The sequence below is a fragment of the Periplaneta americana genome, chromosome 7, assembly GCF_040183065.1.
Source record: "Periplaneta americana isolate PAMFEO1 chromosome 7, P.americana_PAMFEO1_priV1, whole genome shotgun sequence".
NCBI classification, from domain to species: Eukaryota; Metazoa; Arthropoda; class Insecta; order Blattodea; family Blattidae; genus Periplaneta; species Periplaneta americana.
The window spans coordinates 159,153,608-159,172,178 of NC_091123.1; the positions used below are offsets into that span (position 1 = coordinate 159,153,608).

The window sequence follows — 18,571 nt, forward strand, 5'->3', positions numbered from 1 at the left end:
TAACACTTCATGAAATTGATACTAAAACTTTGTGTTGTACTAGTAGATATATTGTAAACCTCTTCTGTATATATTTCATCTAGACTGTGACTATAAATTAAGATTTTACAATAGTATTAAGTTTTTTTGACTTGTTCCATATTCTAGCTGTGAAGCAATATATGAATACCGTGGAATGTTAATAAATACAATAATAATAATAATAATAATAATAATAATAATAATAATAATAATAATAATAATAATAATAACCGAGCGAGTTGGTTCAGACGATAGCATTTGAGACTCGCTTTCGGGACGTCCTGGGTTCAAACCCAGCCAATCTGACGGGTTTTTCATGGTTTCCCTCAGTCACAGAGGCAAATGCTGGATTGGAAATTTACATATCATGATGCATCACCGCATGAACATTAATCAAAATCTAAAATCAGTTACATGAACACTAACCATCTACAACACACAACAGAAACAGAAACTCAACAATAGTAAAAACGGCCTACTCGTATAACCTAAACACGCGAAATGACCAAAGATGATAGAGCATGTATAAATAAACTTAACCAAAAAAATAATAATAGTTGTTTACTGTTATTATTATTATTATTATTATTATTATTATTATTATTATCATCATCATCATCATCATCATCACTTCAATGTGACATTAATTCAGTCGCTAAATGGTCGGAAGACAATGGTATGAAAATTAACGTATCCAAAACCTTTTCTAGAAAAACTTCTTCACTGAAGTTTAATTATTATCTAAATAATGTTCTAATTAACAGAACGGATCGCGTAAAAGATTTGGGAATATTCATTGACAGTAAATTGTATTTTCATAGTCACGTTGATTACATTTACAATCACGCAATCAGAATGTTAGGAATAATACGGTCAATAACTTATTCTTTTTCCACGCCTGATTCTCTTTTAATGCTGTACTATACATTGGTGCGATCGAAACTCGAATATGCATCTGTAGCTTGGAACTCGATTACAACTACAGACTCGGATAAATTAGAAAATATACAAAGGAAATTTATATCTTTATGTTCATTCAGATTTCCGCCCATTAATTCCGGGTACAGTTATGAGAGAAAATGTGAATATTTTAATTGTCAAAATCTATATGCTAGACGCCATGAGCTAGATTATCTGTTCTTTTGTAAAGTCCTCAAAGGTGATATATCCTGTGACTCTTTCTTAAACAATATTACCTTACGTATTCCAACAAAGGATATGAGAGCCCACAAACTTTTCTATATTAGAAATTCGAAATTTCTTTCACCAGTCTCCAGATGCATTAAAAATGCCAACATGCATGGCTGCGAATTCGACCCCTTCAATGTATAGACTTAGTTTGCTCTTGGCAACGATTTATCATTTATGTATTCTTTTAGGCATTATACTCAATTATCATTGCCTCATAGTATTCTTAGTTATGTATTTTAAAGTCATCCATTATTTATCCATTCATCGTCATTATTGTAATTAATTGTAATTGTATTTATGTGTAATAATTATTTTTTTACATGTTTTTGTTATATTCTTTGTGCTGAACTGTAATTGGCCACTGGCTGTTGTACAGCACATTAAATATAAATATAAATATAAATAAAATAAAAATAAATAAATAAATAATTATTATTATTATTATTATTATTATTATTATTATTATTATTATTATTATTAACTGGTCAATTAATCGATTAAATGCATCCAGTTAACCGATGAAAAAATATTTAGTCAATTAACAGCTCTAATTATTATTATTATTATTATCATCATCATCATCATCATCATCATCATCATCATCATCATCATAAAGCAGTTGAGCACAATAGCAAAGAAATAAAATTACATAACTTTACTGTAATATATGAGAAAATACGAAGTAAGCTACCAGACTAAGTTCTTACGCTAAAGAGGGACATATTTCTGGACAGAATGTGCACACAATAAAAGTAAAAGCCCATAATATTTCCAGTGAGAACAGAGTACAGAATAGGGTGGATAATACTTCTTGTAACTAGGTCTGAGATGAGAAAAGCACTTTATGGTAATAAATTTAGATAGTAAGATTCAAGAACCAAGGAAGTTACATATTTTAATAGCAAGGTTACTGGAATGTTTTACTACCTAACACTTACTGATAATTTAAGCACCTTCAAACAACGAACTAACATGTAAGATATGAAATTGGTAACCTTACAAGCAGAGGTTCAAAGCACCTCTGACATAAAGAGACAATATGAAAGGATATGCGACACATTTTATGTCTAACATTAAACTTCAAAGGGGAATGGTGAAGCAGTATTAAAGATCAAACAATCTCTCATAAAGACGTACACAGAATGTTGAATACTTCATCCCTCCTACTTTAACTATAAAATATGTTGTTATTCATGAGAATATCAAAGATGCAATAAAATAAAAGAGCTATTTTACGGTCTACAGTGTTCACATGACACTTAGTGTAACTTTAATGAAAGGGTTCATTATGACAGCAATAAAATGCGTTAACAGTTTCTTTCGGCACTTTTGTGGAAACCAAGACATAGCAAAAATTATATAATACCAAAACATTTTTATTTTAACACTAGCTGTACCCGTGCGCTCCGCTGCACCTGTTAGAAATAAATATAAAGTAATTACATAATTAAAATAGGATGTTTGATCCAGGGAACATTCGTGTTGGATAGAAGGATAAATCGTTTAATATGTTACTTAATTTAAATTGCATCCAAATAATTAAAATGCGATCATTTTGGTCCAGAGACATTCATTTGGTGCAATGACAATTCCTTTAACCTGTTTCTTAATTTTTATTACATGCAACCATAATTTAATGAAGATTGACATCATTTACATTTTATGTGTATATTTTATTTTCCTTGTTATAGGTCTCCATTGAATTATGGTAATAACTTAATTTTAACCCTTGTTTTCTACTTATTCAGTAAATGGCGCTTGGCCCACTATGGTTCTGAACCCTTCAAATAACTTAAATTATATTATATTATATAAAAAGTGTGTTGATAACGGATGTACTCTGATAAGTAAGTTTTCAATTTGTTATGGGGACTCTTGAATCTCAGGAGGAACAAATTTTATTTTACAACAGGGCAACATAATCTGCTTGGCTCATTACCCAAATTTTTTGCATTGCATTTAATGCATATGTATTTTATGTATTTTAGCTCGATTCAATTGAGCATAGTTAAAATTTGGATTATAAAATAATGAAATGCTAAGCTAACGTATTATTACTGCATACTAAATCAATACACTCTCGTTGGTCGTTAATTCTCTGAGATAAACATTATTTTAAGAAATACAGGAAACGAATACACAGAATAGCCTATCAAGTTTTCTGTGCATAAGAAGCTATTTTAATCTTACCTGTCCTCAATTCACTCAGAAGTTACTGTAATAACATTATAGCATTATGTCCATCTAAAGAAACTACACTTTCCAATGGTGAAATAATAATTAATTATACAAATCGGTTAATTTAGCTTCCGATATTGCTTCATACAAACACAGAAACATTCTCTGTAGGCTATGATTCATAGCTTTCGATTGTTGTTGACCAAGGCCCCTTATAGACGAAGTCATTTGTTTATTTCATTACACGGCCTTAGATGGCAGTTATTTCAATTTTAAAACTCATTTATCTCATTAAATATCAGTCCTATCAAAATTTTTCAAAGAATAAAACTTATCGGAAATGATTTTTAAAGAAATGTTTGTTATGTAACATTTTTCATAAAAATCAATAATAAGCGAGATATTTCGATTTATTTAATTCTGGCCCCCTTATAACCCCCCTTTTAAATAATGTATTTTAAATGCCATATAGCCTATAATCTAAGTTACAACGAACTTAATTTATATTCCAATTTTCATCGAAATCCGTTCAGCCATTATCGCGTGAAAAGGTAACAAACATACAGACAGACAGACAGACATACAAACAAAAATTTCAAAAAAGCGATTTTCGGTTTCAGGGTGGTTAATTATATATGTTAGGACCAATTATTTTTGGAAAATCGAAAATTACCAGAAAAATTTCGGCTACAGCTTTATTATTAGTATAGATAAAGCAGCTCTGACTATAGTGGATTCCACATTAAGAAAAACCATTGGTTTTACGGGCCTTGCCTAGTCATTGTGGTAGATGTTTCTATGGCAACTGGTCATTTGATGGAATAGCCCCTTATGCTCAATGCTTTTTTCTTAACGTGAAATCCTCTATACAGGATTAGTTAAAAGTCCCACACCACCTAAATAACTTTTGAAGCATGTGGTTCAGTGACATGAAACTTGGTATGTGGGGATAACCATATACTAAGAACTCAAAAACGGTATTACCGAGTTTTTTCTACTTCATTAAGAGCTTTTCACAAGGTACTCACACTTGATACTTCTGTACAAATTCAGTGTTGCTAAATAAAAATGAAAGTGGTGCAAGATATTCCTAAAGCCTGGTTAAATCATTCCTTAAATGGTTTCTATGATCGAATGACACATTGTAAAGCAGCTGAGGGCTACCAATTTGAACACATAATTTAGAAGATGAGCTAGCTTTGTTTTGTTTTTGTTAAGGAAGGAGTATTTTATTATTTTAACATTCGATATACTTTTCTGTTTTCTTGACTTAGCAACGCTGAATTTGTACAGAAGTATCGAGTGTGGGTACTTTTTAATGAGACTATTCAAAAATAAAAAATATATTGTGTGTTCCATTTAAAATAAGAGAGTTGGAGTTACTTCTGGTTAAACCGGGAGTAGAAAAAACTCGGTAATACCATTATTGAGTTCTTAGTATATGGTTATACTCACATACCAAGTTTCAGTCACTGAACCATATGCTTCAAAAGTTATTTAGGTGGTGCGGGACTTTTAACTAACCTGTATAATTTGCTAAGCAGTTGTATGAAGATTGAAATCAGGCTTCTGGGTAATTCACTGTTTCTTAAATCTTGACATTTCCAAATGTTTCGGAACTACATACAGGTTCCATCATCAGATTAGCCTGGCATAACAAGCACAACAGGTCTTATCCTGGTGATGGAACCTATGTGTAGTTCCGGAACGTTAAAAATGTCGAGTTCCAGGACACGCTGGGATACCCAAAAGCCTAATTCTAATCACAGTCACCATGAAAACCTAAAAACTCGTATAGTTATATGAAGGTTATCCACTTATTTTATCGTAATTAATAAAGAAAAGAGGTTAACTGATAATGGTGAAAACAAACTTTAATAAAACAAAATAGTACTGGTATGTACTTCAAAAGTAACTTTACATCGCAAAATATTTCCATAATCATAATTATTATTTCAAAATGTTAGCACGCTTAAAAATATTATATGCTGAGAATTATTGTTAATTACTGAAAATGAATTTTCATCTCTGCACAATTTCTTTTTCTTCTTCTTATTCAAAATTGAAAGCTAAGATTATAAATTAAAATTATGCTAGAAGCATGTTAATTTCTTTTTCATAATTGAGATCAATAGCAAGGTACCAATACCTCTATACATACAGTGTTCTGCCAAATGGCAGGTCTTTCACTGCAAATCCAGCATTCTCCAATCTCTCCTATTTTCTGCCTTCCTCTTAGTCTCTGCATATGATCCATATACCTTACAGTAATGTCGCCCATCATCTGATACCTTTCTCTGCCCCAAAATCTTCTCCCGTTCCAATGCATCCTTCAGTAGGCAGTTTCTTCTTAGCAGTGACCCAACCAATTCCTTTTCCTCTTCCTGATCAGTTTCAGCATCATTCTTTCTTCACATACTCTTTCCAACACAACTTCATTTCTTATTCTGTCTGTCCACTTCACATGCTCCATCTTTCTCCATATCCACACTTCAAATGCTTCTAGTTACTTCTCTTCACTTCGTCGTAATGTCCATGTTTCTGCTCCATACAATGTCACACTCCACAAAAAGTACTTCACTAGTCTCTTCCTTAGTTCTTGTTCCAGAGGTCCGACGATTAAAGCTAATACCTCTATGTTATAGCGATATATCTCGTGCTAGTTTCTTTGCTGTTCCATTTTTATTAATGCTTTCGATGTGACCATTCCATTCACTTTTTCTCCAATCTCTGCATGAATTATGGGAATTAAGTCAGATTTTTAAATTCTACCGATATCTTGAAATCTTGTATGGTCTCTCTTAGTTTTACCTAGACTAGACTCCTAACTGCACTCATGGCGACTGATTCATATGTAACAATGTTACCATATGTGGAGGATTCATTTCGCGCTTTTGCAGTTAGTATTGCATACCAAATTCACAATTCATGTTCGAAATGACGTCCTTGTGATATCTGGCACACCATACCCCTATTTTTATGTCATGTAGCGGTTGTTCGTGAAAATAGTGTGCATTTTCATTGTACCAGTAACGACTGTTTTGAGTGTTCGCGTAACCATTGAGGTGGAACCATGCTTCGTCACTATAAAAAATTAAGGTGGGGTCAAGTAGTCCATCATACACTGATGTTGGAACCACATGCAAAACCTAAGTCTGCTCTGACAATCAGGTTCTGTTAAACTCTAAAGTACATGAATTTTGTAGGGTTTTAATTTTAATTGTTTTGTACCTCTTATCACTGAAGACTGTGACACCCCTACCTGCTTAGCTACACGATGGGATGATGTGGTATCTCTATCCAGTGCTTTTGCTTCAGTAAAGTCTCATTTTATAAACCTATGGATCAACAATTGGTTCTCCTCTAACAAAGGAAAAATTTTACAGTCTGTACAAAAGAAACCAAACGACCTGGAAATGTACAAAAACTTGCCCAGACGTGTTCAAACATTTTTAACAAGAGCCAGAACAGGTCACATTGTCATACAATTGTACCTACACAGATTTCACATTTCTGATAACTTGTCTGTGGTGTAATAATCATGATGAAGATCTGGAACACATTCTTTTATACTGTCCATCCATAAACCACAAAAGAAATAAATTAAAATCATCAGTACCAGTTGCAGAAGACACAGCCCTGCAGTATATATTGACTACACCCCAACTCTGGCTACTAGCAACAGGCATCTATAATGAACACCGATCAAAATACCCCTCATTTCTCATGAAAAACAAAAACTGAAAAGACTACAATGGATTATAGTGGACTTTATGTTGTCAGCAAACAGCTGGATACATTAAAAAGATTGATTAAGATACTCTACAAAATTAGTGTGCAAAGTTCTATCATTTTATCTACTGTTACATTGTTTGTAAAATTTCAATAGAGAGTGACTAGGAAGAGTTTGTGATTTTTCTTGAAATTGCTGGGCCATAAAAAATCTTGTCAGCCTAATGTACTTGTGTATGTCAATGTGATGATTCACATAAAATGCAACGGTGGTACAGAAGGGGATAATAAGTGTATCAACGACTTCAGCTAAAACTGTTTCTTTATCTTATATTACAAACCACGAACAATAAATACATGGTCCGGGGAAATATGTTTCACCTTCCTCCAATAGAGGGTGATTTCTGCCTTCTTTTAGAATTAATACATTAAATCCCTTTTTCGATATGAAAATTATATTTGTTTCTAAACAGAAATTTAATATCTCCATTCTTCTTACAGATCCCACTGAACTTCCAACGCCTGTCAACTAAAAGCACAAGGTACCATCACTAGTTGGTGAGTGAAATAAAACATTTTATATATTTTATAGGAACTACGAGTATATACTTTACAACACTTTCATCTTCCCTCATTGTTCTTGTATTTAAGAAAACAACGTTCAGCCAGTGATGTAATTGCCAGTACCAGTCTATTCCTTGAACTTCATTACTATATGCTTTGTAACACAGTAAAACTTCTCAAGCTAAATCCCGTTAAACCAAATATAATTTAATCGTTAAATTCAGACAGGCGTTCTGAAGAAATAAAATTTGATACAGAAAATTCAAAACAAAAAAACATCTTGCGAGATAAGGCTTAAGTTTCCACATACCGTAGTCAATATTTCTAGGGCAGAAAAAACATGGCACAATAAATTATAAAGTTATGTACATTCAGGTCGATGATGTTCAATTTTTTTGTGAAGTGAACAACCTAGCATCCTCTACATTGGTCAAATAGTAGTAGTACTATCTATTGCCCTGGCACTTGGAAGTTCTCCATTCTAGATTCCCAGTATAATTTAGAGTCCGAATCCAAAAGATTTGATGCCAAAGCTGGACATTTTCGTAAATGTTCTGGATTCATCAGAGAGTCTTCTAGGTTACACAGGATGCATTTTGGTGAACCAAAAATTCCAATTTTAAACAGTTGTACTGCTAAACAGTCATGGCCAGTTAGCATTCGAAATTTCGCTACTGCATCATGCCGAGGAGAATCAGGTATATATTCTTTTTCAGTAAGCAATACTGACCAAGATTTATTATTACTGTTTTCTTGAAATTTCTTTAGAACTTTGATTTGAAATTGTGTTTGTATAAACAATGGTCAATGCATGGAGAAAATTTTGTATGACAGCAGTGTTGAACACGAGAATGAAGAAACTGAAACCATGGACTACCATGAAGTGCTGATTAGGGATTTTGAAAGATCTGTTATACTAGATTTAGGACTGTCTTGACAATGTTGAAGGTGGTCCAGACTATCACACAATGAATGGAGAAGAAAATGAGGGTACTGCTGAATTCCAAAAATGAAGTTACGTGAGGTTAAATGTTAATTGTATGATCGATTTTATTCAACAGAATGGCATTAAGGATATGTTGTTGGTTCAGTACGACAATGAAGTCATTCATTGTCTTACACTCCAGCATTTTTGAATGATGTCATTTTCTTATAGCAATGCTTTTGATGTGTTTCATGTTCAATCTTCATTTACAACACACATGTACGGGAAATTCTTATCTTGTGCAGGTGACTTGTCAAACAGTCGTGACCTGTTACCAATCTGAACATCGTAACAACAGATTTACGTGGTCCTTGGGGAATTATCTCGGGGTTAGTCAATAAAATTTCCCAGATTATCTTTTGCTCCATTCGAATTTCTTTGTTTTTGAGCAGATCTGAATTTAGTTTTGGTTAGTTGTTTTACAGAATAAAATGAAGTCCGTTATTAGGTGGCTGTAAAATATCAGGCCCTTTTTAGCCAAAAAGTCTTGCTGTTCCCTTTATATCACAATGAGCAGGAATCCACTGTGAAGTAATTTTCTTTCTGCAGTTCAGTTAGATAACACATCATTTTTTTACAATCCTGAATTTTAGTCTCTTTTGTAGAATATTGTGAAATTAGAGCTTGTATGGCTGCTATCGAATCGATAATATGACAGCATTTTGATATTTATTTAATTTATATAAGAGGCTTTGCAAAGATATATAAATAACAATAACTTCTCCTTCAAAATTTGTTATTTATTCTCCTACACAAAAGTAAAATTAAAAGAGAGAACACGTTTCTCCAGCTCCTGCTCCTCTTGAATGTGATATGAGGGATCCAACTGTATGTCTGTAATCACCCCTTATGCAGGTATCTTGTCTCAATTGTATCTATAACCAGAGTTTTCAAACTAGTTTTTCTATTTCAGAATTTGTAACATCTTTCATGAGGGTTGAACTGTGTTCTATATTAATGTTTTTAATGGATTGTCTTTCATTAATAAATTTTCTTTTCTCTGAGAAATATTTAAGTCTGCATATTACTACCACAAGAGGCATCTGCGTGAACTTATAGTGAAGGAAATGCATGACAAACGACAAAAAAAAAAGACAATTTTTTTAATTGAAGAAAGGGAACGGTTTATAACTTGTGATATCATTAATACAGATATTGCACTTTATTATGTTATTATACTGTAATTTATTATTTTATTCAAGAAACTGCCTGTTAATCTGTACTTCTGCTAATCTGAACAACACTCTATCCCAATTGGTCTGGACTAACGGAACTGTACTTTAGAATGCTATAATTTTTATTTAATTCAAACGTACTAGGTGAATTCAGGAGTCACTATTAAGAAGTGCAGATAATATATATCAAAAAAGTAATATAGTGTCGAAAAATGACATTTACAGTACCTTAGGACGTTACAGAAATAAACTTCAATGAATGGTGTAGTCCTTGAAGTTACAAAAAAAATCTTCATTTGGCGGGAACAAAGAAAACCGAAGACTTTTTCAAAGTACTAGCATTTGATAATAGTAATATGCGTTACAAGAGCAGTATGTTGACGTTTTCATGTTCGAGGAAAAGTTTGAAAAAGCGAAAAGCTTTTTTAATTTCCGAGAATTGAAAGAAAACATACCGCTTGTGTATCGTACATTATTTTGTGCGAAGATCGTTTAATACATACCTGAAAGAGGAATTTCTAATCAGTTGCAATGAAATCTCCATCTTGGTTTCTGTTCAATGACGGCAAAATTGCAAAACAAAAATATCTATCTTCAACATTGTTGCTTTAAAATGTTTTCTGTGTTTACTATACTCCAGCAGGCCGTGATATACGTCTGTCTTTTTTTCCCCCAGTCTATGATGAGTCTGGAATCTTGTTGATTTTTTCACGGCTTCCTTAATGTTCTTGCATCACGAATGCAGCAACTTTGGTGGAGTTGTAAAGTTTACTTCATTTTTGCAAATATTTAAAAACAATAATTAACAGTGCAATTTAGGTGAAATTGCAATGGTAAGTTTCCAATTTAAAATTATTACTATATTGAACGTCTCTAAAAATAATATGTTAAAAGCCTAAAGCAGTAAAATCAAAATGTCACTTAAGCGGTAAGAAGAGGGAAATTGTTATGTGTGTTAGGTTGGGAATACTGAATGTGGAATTTTAGACTTTCCGCGGATTGGTTTTGTGTGGAAACCAAGCAAATACGTACGATCTCGCACAAAAGATAATACACATATGTGTATATTCCTGAAGTTTACCATGACACATAAGATATTTAGAAGTCAGGACTTTTATGTCAAATGACCTTGTCAATGTATATTTTCATTCAGTACATTAGTTTTGTTGTATTCCTTCTTCCTCTTTCCCCTTTTACCTTCTATCTCATCTAGAAGAGGCATTTAAAATTTTTACTCACCTTGGCTTCGTACTCGATAGCAGTAGAGTACAACATAGCAGCATTTTCGACTGTTATTCCCTGCTTAATTATCTGTTCACATCGTTTCTTCAATTGCACTTCACAATATGCATTGGCAAGATCAAGTAATTCTACAATGAAAATTTAAACAACTTCTATCAACGTTATGAACCAGTCCTGAATGTTTGACAGTCTTAAGTCTAATAAATAATTTTACACAAAATCTGAAATCATATTTTAGCCATAACAATATTTCAACATAATTCTGATCATCAAAATATCGAAGAAACTAAACAATGAGTGAAGTGAGTAACACTTTTCACTCAATAATATCAAATTAATGCTCACATTGGTATGAATAAAAATGCTGTAGATACTTTCAATCACAGCTGAACTCTTTTCCTTAAGCACTGACTCATGCTACTCCAGCACTGAGTGCTAGCTCCAATTTCAGTATGATAAAAAAACACTCACTAGAATAAGTAACCACTCGTGTTTTCTTGAGTTATTTCAGTGGATGGCTCCAAATGAAAGAGTAGACAGAATGCATTATGGTATCATTTATCGTGATAAGTGGACTCAAAGAAGGTTGTATCAAGTGTGTAGGGAATTCTCTAATCTAAGTAAATCATTTATTACACCACTATATTCAAAATTTATTAACATGCTCGCGCCCTACAATTCAAACAATAATAATCAATAAATGTAGATAGCGAAGTTATATAGGACATAACAACAATCATCATATCATACAAAAATTTAAATTAATTCTGTTATTCTGAAATTTGATATATAATCTTTTCACTCTACATTCATTTTCTTTTTTAATATGTTTCTTCTGGTTTTCAAAAGTAAGAAGTACTTTTAATTGCTATATTTTCTTCATTTTCTACATAATCTTAAAAATTCTGGAACTGGCTAATGACACAAGAAATAAGATTTTTTGCATCATCATGACAACGAGTTTGCTTACATAGAAAATTATTTATTTCTGATTATTCTGGTGGTCATGTTATCAGCAGGCACTTTCCAGTAACTTGACCTGCAAGATTTCCATATATTAACTCATCAGATTACGGTTATTGCTATGTGGCCATCTGAAGGAAAGAGTGTTATTGAGCAGACCTATGAAAATTGATGACTTGAAGGACTCCATCGCACACACTGTGGCAGATATTCCAGAACACGAACTCAAAGCTGCTGTATACAGAACTGAAGACAGGTTTTCTGTACAAAAACAAAATGGTGGACACACAACATCTACGATGAAGCTATGGCAATGAGTGCTGATGCAAAGAAATCCCATTTGTTGTATAATATGCCAGTGCCAGAATTTTTAAGATTGTATAGAAAATGAATGAAATATGAGCAATTAAAATTAGATACCTTTACTTTTGGAAAACCCTATATAATATATACACACATGTTTGATGTGGGTACCAGAATTTGCGCTGAATAATTTTGAGGGAAAAATTGTTCCGGGGCCGGGTACTGAACCCAGGACCTTTGGTTAAACGTACCAACGCTCTACCAACTGAGCTACCCGGGAACTCTACCCGACACCTCTATATCCACAGACTTCAAAGTGGGCTGACAACCGTCAAGCAACCAACATTGAGTGCACACTAACTCTGTGTGACTTAAATTGTGGTTTTCTGTTAACGAACAGTGACGTGTATTATGCAAATCAATCTTTCAGGTATAACTCCCTGTAAAGTTGATTTGAATAATTTTGAGGGAAAAATTGTTCTGGGGCCGGGTATCGAACCCGGGACCTTTGGTTAAACGTACCAATGCTCTACCAACTGAGCTGAGAATTTGCACTGTTCAGCATTGGTTTTTCTGAACCGACACATGCGATTACATGAGAGATAGTGAGTGGTTTCCATGGCTGTGAGGTGCGCAGATCTTGCATCTCGCAGTTATAGAAACCACTCACTATCTCTCGTGTAGTCCGGATTTGTACGAGGTGGGCCTCGCACCTTGCACATTGCATGCGTCGGATCAGAAAAACCAAGGCTTTATGTAAACTCAGATGATCTACTTGCTATGACTCTTCAAGACTCCCCCAGCCAATTTTTAACTATTGCAGAGGAGGGATGGAATGAGGGGGAAGTGAAGTGTGTTGGTAGAATGATAGAGGGAAATGGGAGTACCCCATGAAAAACCCTCTGCAACTTCTGCTTGTCCACTACAAATTCCATCACAACCTAGCCAGGGATTGAACCTGCTCTGCCTGGTTGAAAGACCAACATACCAGCACTTGAGCATAGACACGGTTTTTCATAGAATTAAAAGAAAAGCAAAATTGCATAAACTCCACTCAAGGACCGTGAAATTAAACGAAAAGTTAATAAATGATATAAAAGATACAGGCACTGTAAATATTTTTCTAATGGAACTCCACGTTAGGAACCATTGAATTATTAAAGAACCAGAAGAATATTCAAGACAAAAAACCTTTTGTAATTTGCAAAGAATCTTTCCTAATCGTTGGTAAGTTCAAGTTTAGTTTTAAGACCTCTCTGGCACCACATATTCATAATACCAATGGGGTAGCGTAACATGCCTTTCAGACGCCCTAACCTCAGAAATGGGTTACATATAAGCCATTGTCAGGAAAGAAGACAACCTGGTGGCATTGGAGGGGAAAAAATTAGAGTATCTGAAATATCACTCTGATGCTGAGTAGATATTATTCACTTGTCAATAGCACCACAACTAATTCACTTAATATTATCTTCTGACTTTCAACTTAGAATGCCTGTCTGCTGCACCACCTCTTTCTCATCTTTCTCTTCCTCAGATATTAAAGCTGATGCTCTTTGTGATAATAAATTTAAAATATGAATGATCAAATTGAGATCTTCAAGTGGAGCCTGCATAATAAGAGAAGAAAAATGCCTTTTTTTTCTATACAGATAAGATATTTATAGTAAATATACCGAATTACACGATTATAATACGCACCTTTTTTTTTTTTTTTTTTTGACAAAATGCCAACTGGAGTGCGTATTATAATCGATGGTGTGTTATATTCGCAAGCAAACACCCAGACTCGGATAAAATTTAAATGAACGCTCTATTTATGCTATGAGATACTTTCTGGGAAAATGCTGACAGAAACAGCCATGTTTTCTCATTTTTTGCGCACTTTTCATTCGTAATTTCATGTCCATTTTTGACAACAGTCATTATTAATATGAATATTATTTTTAACTATGGTAATGACTAACTGGCACTTTTTTCTTTTATTCTGAGATTTTATATATACAACTTTTAACAATCGCGCGTCTTTAAATAAACCAAAAGGATTTACCAATAATTACTGCTGAAAAAGTGACATGACGTTAGTCATCATTAGACTTCGTAGAATTGCCACGAGATTCGCAAGGTTTACTGTGCACGCAGTATAGATTGTATGAGAAGGGGGCGTGTCTCTGATGTAAATACTGAGCAGTATACTGCGGTTACAATAAAACCTGTATCCTGCATTCAAGAAATATAATGAATGATCATTGAAGTAGGAAATGTCTAAACATGTAAATATACAATTATTTTATAGTGAGATATATTAACTCTTAAAATTTAATGTAAGATACTCACATCATCCTTGAATATGTGCATTGCAGTGAAGAGTTACGTACATTTTGACCGACTGCAAAGTAACCTCCTCCGATGGTCACTTAAACAGTTTGTATATTGGGAACTTGTAGTTCAACATCACACGATGTAATATGTGCATTTCTTAAGAACGGGAAGTCACTACTTTTTAGTACACCAACTTCAGACTTCTTGTCGTAATCTGATAGTACATAATTTATAATACGAAGTTGTGAATAGGCAGAATTTTTAGCAATAATGTTTCTCAACTTACATTTCACTTTTTCTGAAATTAGTGAATTGTTATTTTGGATAACGGTTTGTGATACTTTATCCACTATATTAAGGGCTTCTGAGAGTTGTAGTTTAGACGATTCTAATAGGATGATGCTTTTGGACACGATTTTAAAATTAGAATCAATGACAGAATATCTTTCAATAGCTGTTCAGAAAACAATGATTTTACAGCTGCAACAGCGGAACTGTCTGTGCTATCCAATGCATCAATTACCTATATTATTTTTCCGTAATATTCTGCATAATAATTAACAGAATTCAACCACGTTCCCCAACAGGTCAAGACTGGCTGCGGGGGTAAGGTTATTCCAGGGGCAATTGTTTGGAACAGCAACACTCTCATTGTAGTATGTTTGATTGAATTCTTGTCTGCACTGAACAAATGTTAAGCTTTGACTATTCCAACCACAGTAATGCAAAAACAAGTGCTTACATAGTATACATTAGCTGTAGCTGCTCTATCTATATGGACCGGTCACAACTCTTAACATGAACTGCTTATACTACGAGACCGGGCGGTCGCTCACCTCCTCTATACTACCGTACATCGGCAACCTGATTGCATGCTGTGTGTGGCAATTCAACGAAGTCTAGTCATCATCAATCAATGTTTTGACATTAACCCAGACCTGTTGACTGGAAGTTCCAGTTCTGATACTGCAAGTGAGGATCTTGAATGGCTTTTACCAGAAATGCGTATTATATTCACCGGTGATTTTTTTTTTTTTCTGTATTTTAGGATTAAAAAATTGAGATGAGTATTATGTCTGATGGTGTATTATACTCGAGTAAATGTAGTAGTACAGAAATATAATGAAAATATGTGCGCTTTAAAAATATAATAAAAGTTATAAATATGTTCTTTGACTATTCTGTCTCATATAACTATCAAACTAAAATCCACTAATTTAATAAAAATGTTCAATACTGGTACTTGATTACTCACCGAGAGCACTTTCTGGTGGAAGGTTCACCTCATCTGTATATAAATACTGTAGGAAAGCATGATATACTGGATATGAAAACTGATCCATTTCAAGAACACTGCAAAAAAAATCAGTAGCTGTAATTAATAACAGATTGTCCAAGAATATAACAATATTAACTGTACCGTTAGAGTAAATGGATTCAAAGAAATAATAAGGATAATAATATTGTATACAAGTTATCGTTATTGTTATGTCATTACAAATAAGTTTAATGTTTCGTTCGTTTGACAAAAACTAATCTATTTTCACTTTGCTATTAATCTTTATAAAAATAAGGACATTACCTTCTACTGTCTTCTTCCCAGTGATCTTGAAACATTGATCGAAAATGTTGACATCTAATTTTGAGAACAGCTTTGTGTACATGTATTGGTTTTCCATTAACTGTAATTGTTAGGTCACTGTTACTCTGTAATAAAGCAATCAGATAAAGTACCAATTTAGGAGTGAATATGGGAAAGGGTAAAAATGTCATAAACAAACGTTTTCAATATTTGAACAAAAACCTTCCAAAACTTTTATGCAAGACTTTAAATTATGTAAAACAAATTATTCTAATCGGAAACGTCTTTAGAATATTTTGTTCCAAAACAAATTTGATATTTTTGTCACAATTGTATACTATCATTCAAAACAGTGTAAATGTCACTTTGTATGCCTATGGAAAGTTTTAAAGTCCCATAGAACTCATCTTAAATATTTTTGAAAAAGGTATTTCACAAATTAAACATATCAGGGTATAAAGTCCGTTGTATTTTGGTTCAAGGTTTGAGTTCTGAGAAAAAAATACTAGACAGCATTAATTTAAAAAATTAATCTTTGGTGTGTATTTTCCATCATGCTTATCTGTGTCGTTTTTAAACAGATTACAACAATACAATTAAATGTTATTGAAAATAAAGTACTAAAAGAATAAATTAAAGAAAAATAATTGAAAATGCACTCCTTACAAAATAGGTTCACCTGAGAATACACTGTTATAAATCAGAGTCATTTGTGCAATACTTTTCTGAAAAATGAATTTCTTGTAACATTTGTTTGTTGTGAAGGATTAAGTTATGAAATGCAACACAATCTTCACTGAAAAATCATTTCACAATAAACATTGATTTTACTGCCTTTACATGAAACATGTTTTTCTCTTCATTTTTCTATATATAAATTCTAAATTATAGACATCAGCTCTGTGTTAGTTGGGAGACCGGAGGGAAAAAGACCTTTGGGGAGGCCGAGACGTAGATGGGAGGATAACATTAAAATGGATTTGAGGGAGGTGGGATATGATGATAGAGACTGGATTAATCTTGCACAGGATAGGAACCGATGGCGGGCTTATGTGAGGGCGGCGATGAACCTTCGGGTTCCTTAAAAGCCATTTGTATGTAAGTAAGTAAGTAAGTAAGACATCAGCTCAAAGAATTTGAGTGACCACAAGGGTCCTGAATACAATATAATGTGATGTGATACATTAGAGAAAAAAGAAAGTTAATTGTTTAAGACAAATATAAGTGGATTAATTGAAATACAGATGATGATGTAATATTTGAAGAGAATCCTTGATAATATTTATAAGGACAGACATTACATAATCAAAAGGAATGTGAAGTTCCTTAAGATAATTCCATGTGAATTTGGAAATAGAACCTCTACTGCCAAACAGCAAACCAATGACGGACTATTGTTTAAGAGGGACGTTGTACTTTTGAGAAAGATAAGACAGACAAGGTTCATATACGGACTTCTTCTTATACTTTTAAAACTTATATATCACTGATTAAATTTCAAACTTCTTTACTGTGTTAATCTTTAGGATTTACCTCGCTTGACTAATTGTGAAGTTGTTTGCTTCATTGTCCAAAGCCTAGTGGAGAAGATAGCACGGTATATCAACTAGGCTTTGGACAATGAAGCATAAAGACTTCGAAACTAGTCAAGCGAGGTAAATCCTGAAGATTAACACAGTAAAGAAGTTAGAAATTTAATCAGTTGTTTTTCTCGACAGCCCACAGTGAATTCAAAAGGAAAAATCTTTCAACATTGAAGCTTTTCATCAGCATTTTTGAACAGATTCACCCAGACTTCATCTAAATGTTTTGTTTTAAAATTTCCTTGAATTCATTGTCTTCTTTAGAATTCAGAATATTTTTCACAATTATTATGATCTCGTCTTTGAGATGGGCAGGGCATGTAGCACGTATGGGCGAATCCAGAAATGCATATAGAGTGTTAGTTGGGAGACCAGAGGGAAAAAGACCTTTGGGGAGGCCGAGACGTAGGTGGGAGGATAATATTAAAATGGATTTGAGGGAGGTGAGATATGATGATAGAGACTGGATTAATCTTGCACAGGATAGGGACCGATGGTGGGCCTATGTGAGGGCGGCAATGAACCTGCGGGTTCCTTAAAAGCCATTTGTAAGTAAGTAAGTATTATGATCTCGTCAAACAAGAAGATTCAACAATTTCTAGTTGCAGTTTGCTTCATAGTATGAACTGTTTTAAGAACACTATATACATACAATGTTACCTTCAGTGTTGCCAATGTAGCAAATTTCAATATCACCGAAAATGATGGAGATTGACATTTATAATAACAT

The 18,571-nt window shown here is 33.3% G+C and overlaps 1 protein-coding gene across 2 annotated transcripts in view; it reads right to left on the minus strand.

The window, feature by feature from the left end:
• LOC138703640 (RCC1 and BTB domain-containing protein 1-like) overlaps positions 1-18,571 on the minus strand; it is a 54,760-nt gene that overhangs the window by 15,661 nt on the left and 20,528 nt on the right. For both annotated transcript variants that reach the window (XM_069831700.1, XM_069831699.1), the window contains exons 9-11: positions 16,259-16,383; positions 15,932-16,029; positions 11,086-11,216 (exon numbers count right to left, since the gene is read on the minus strand). In XM_069831700.1, coding sequence (XP_069687801.1) covers positions 11,086-11,216; positions 15,932-16,029; positions 16,259-16,383 — 354 coding nt within the window. The remainder of the gene's footprint in view (positions 1-11,085; positions 11,217-15,931; positions 16,030-16,258; positions 16,384-18,571) is intronic.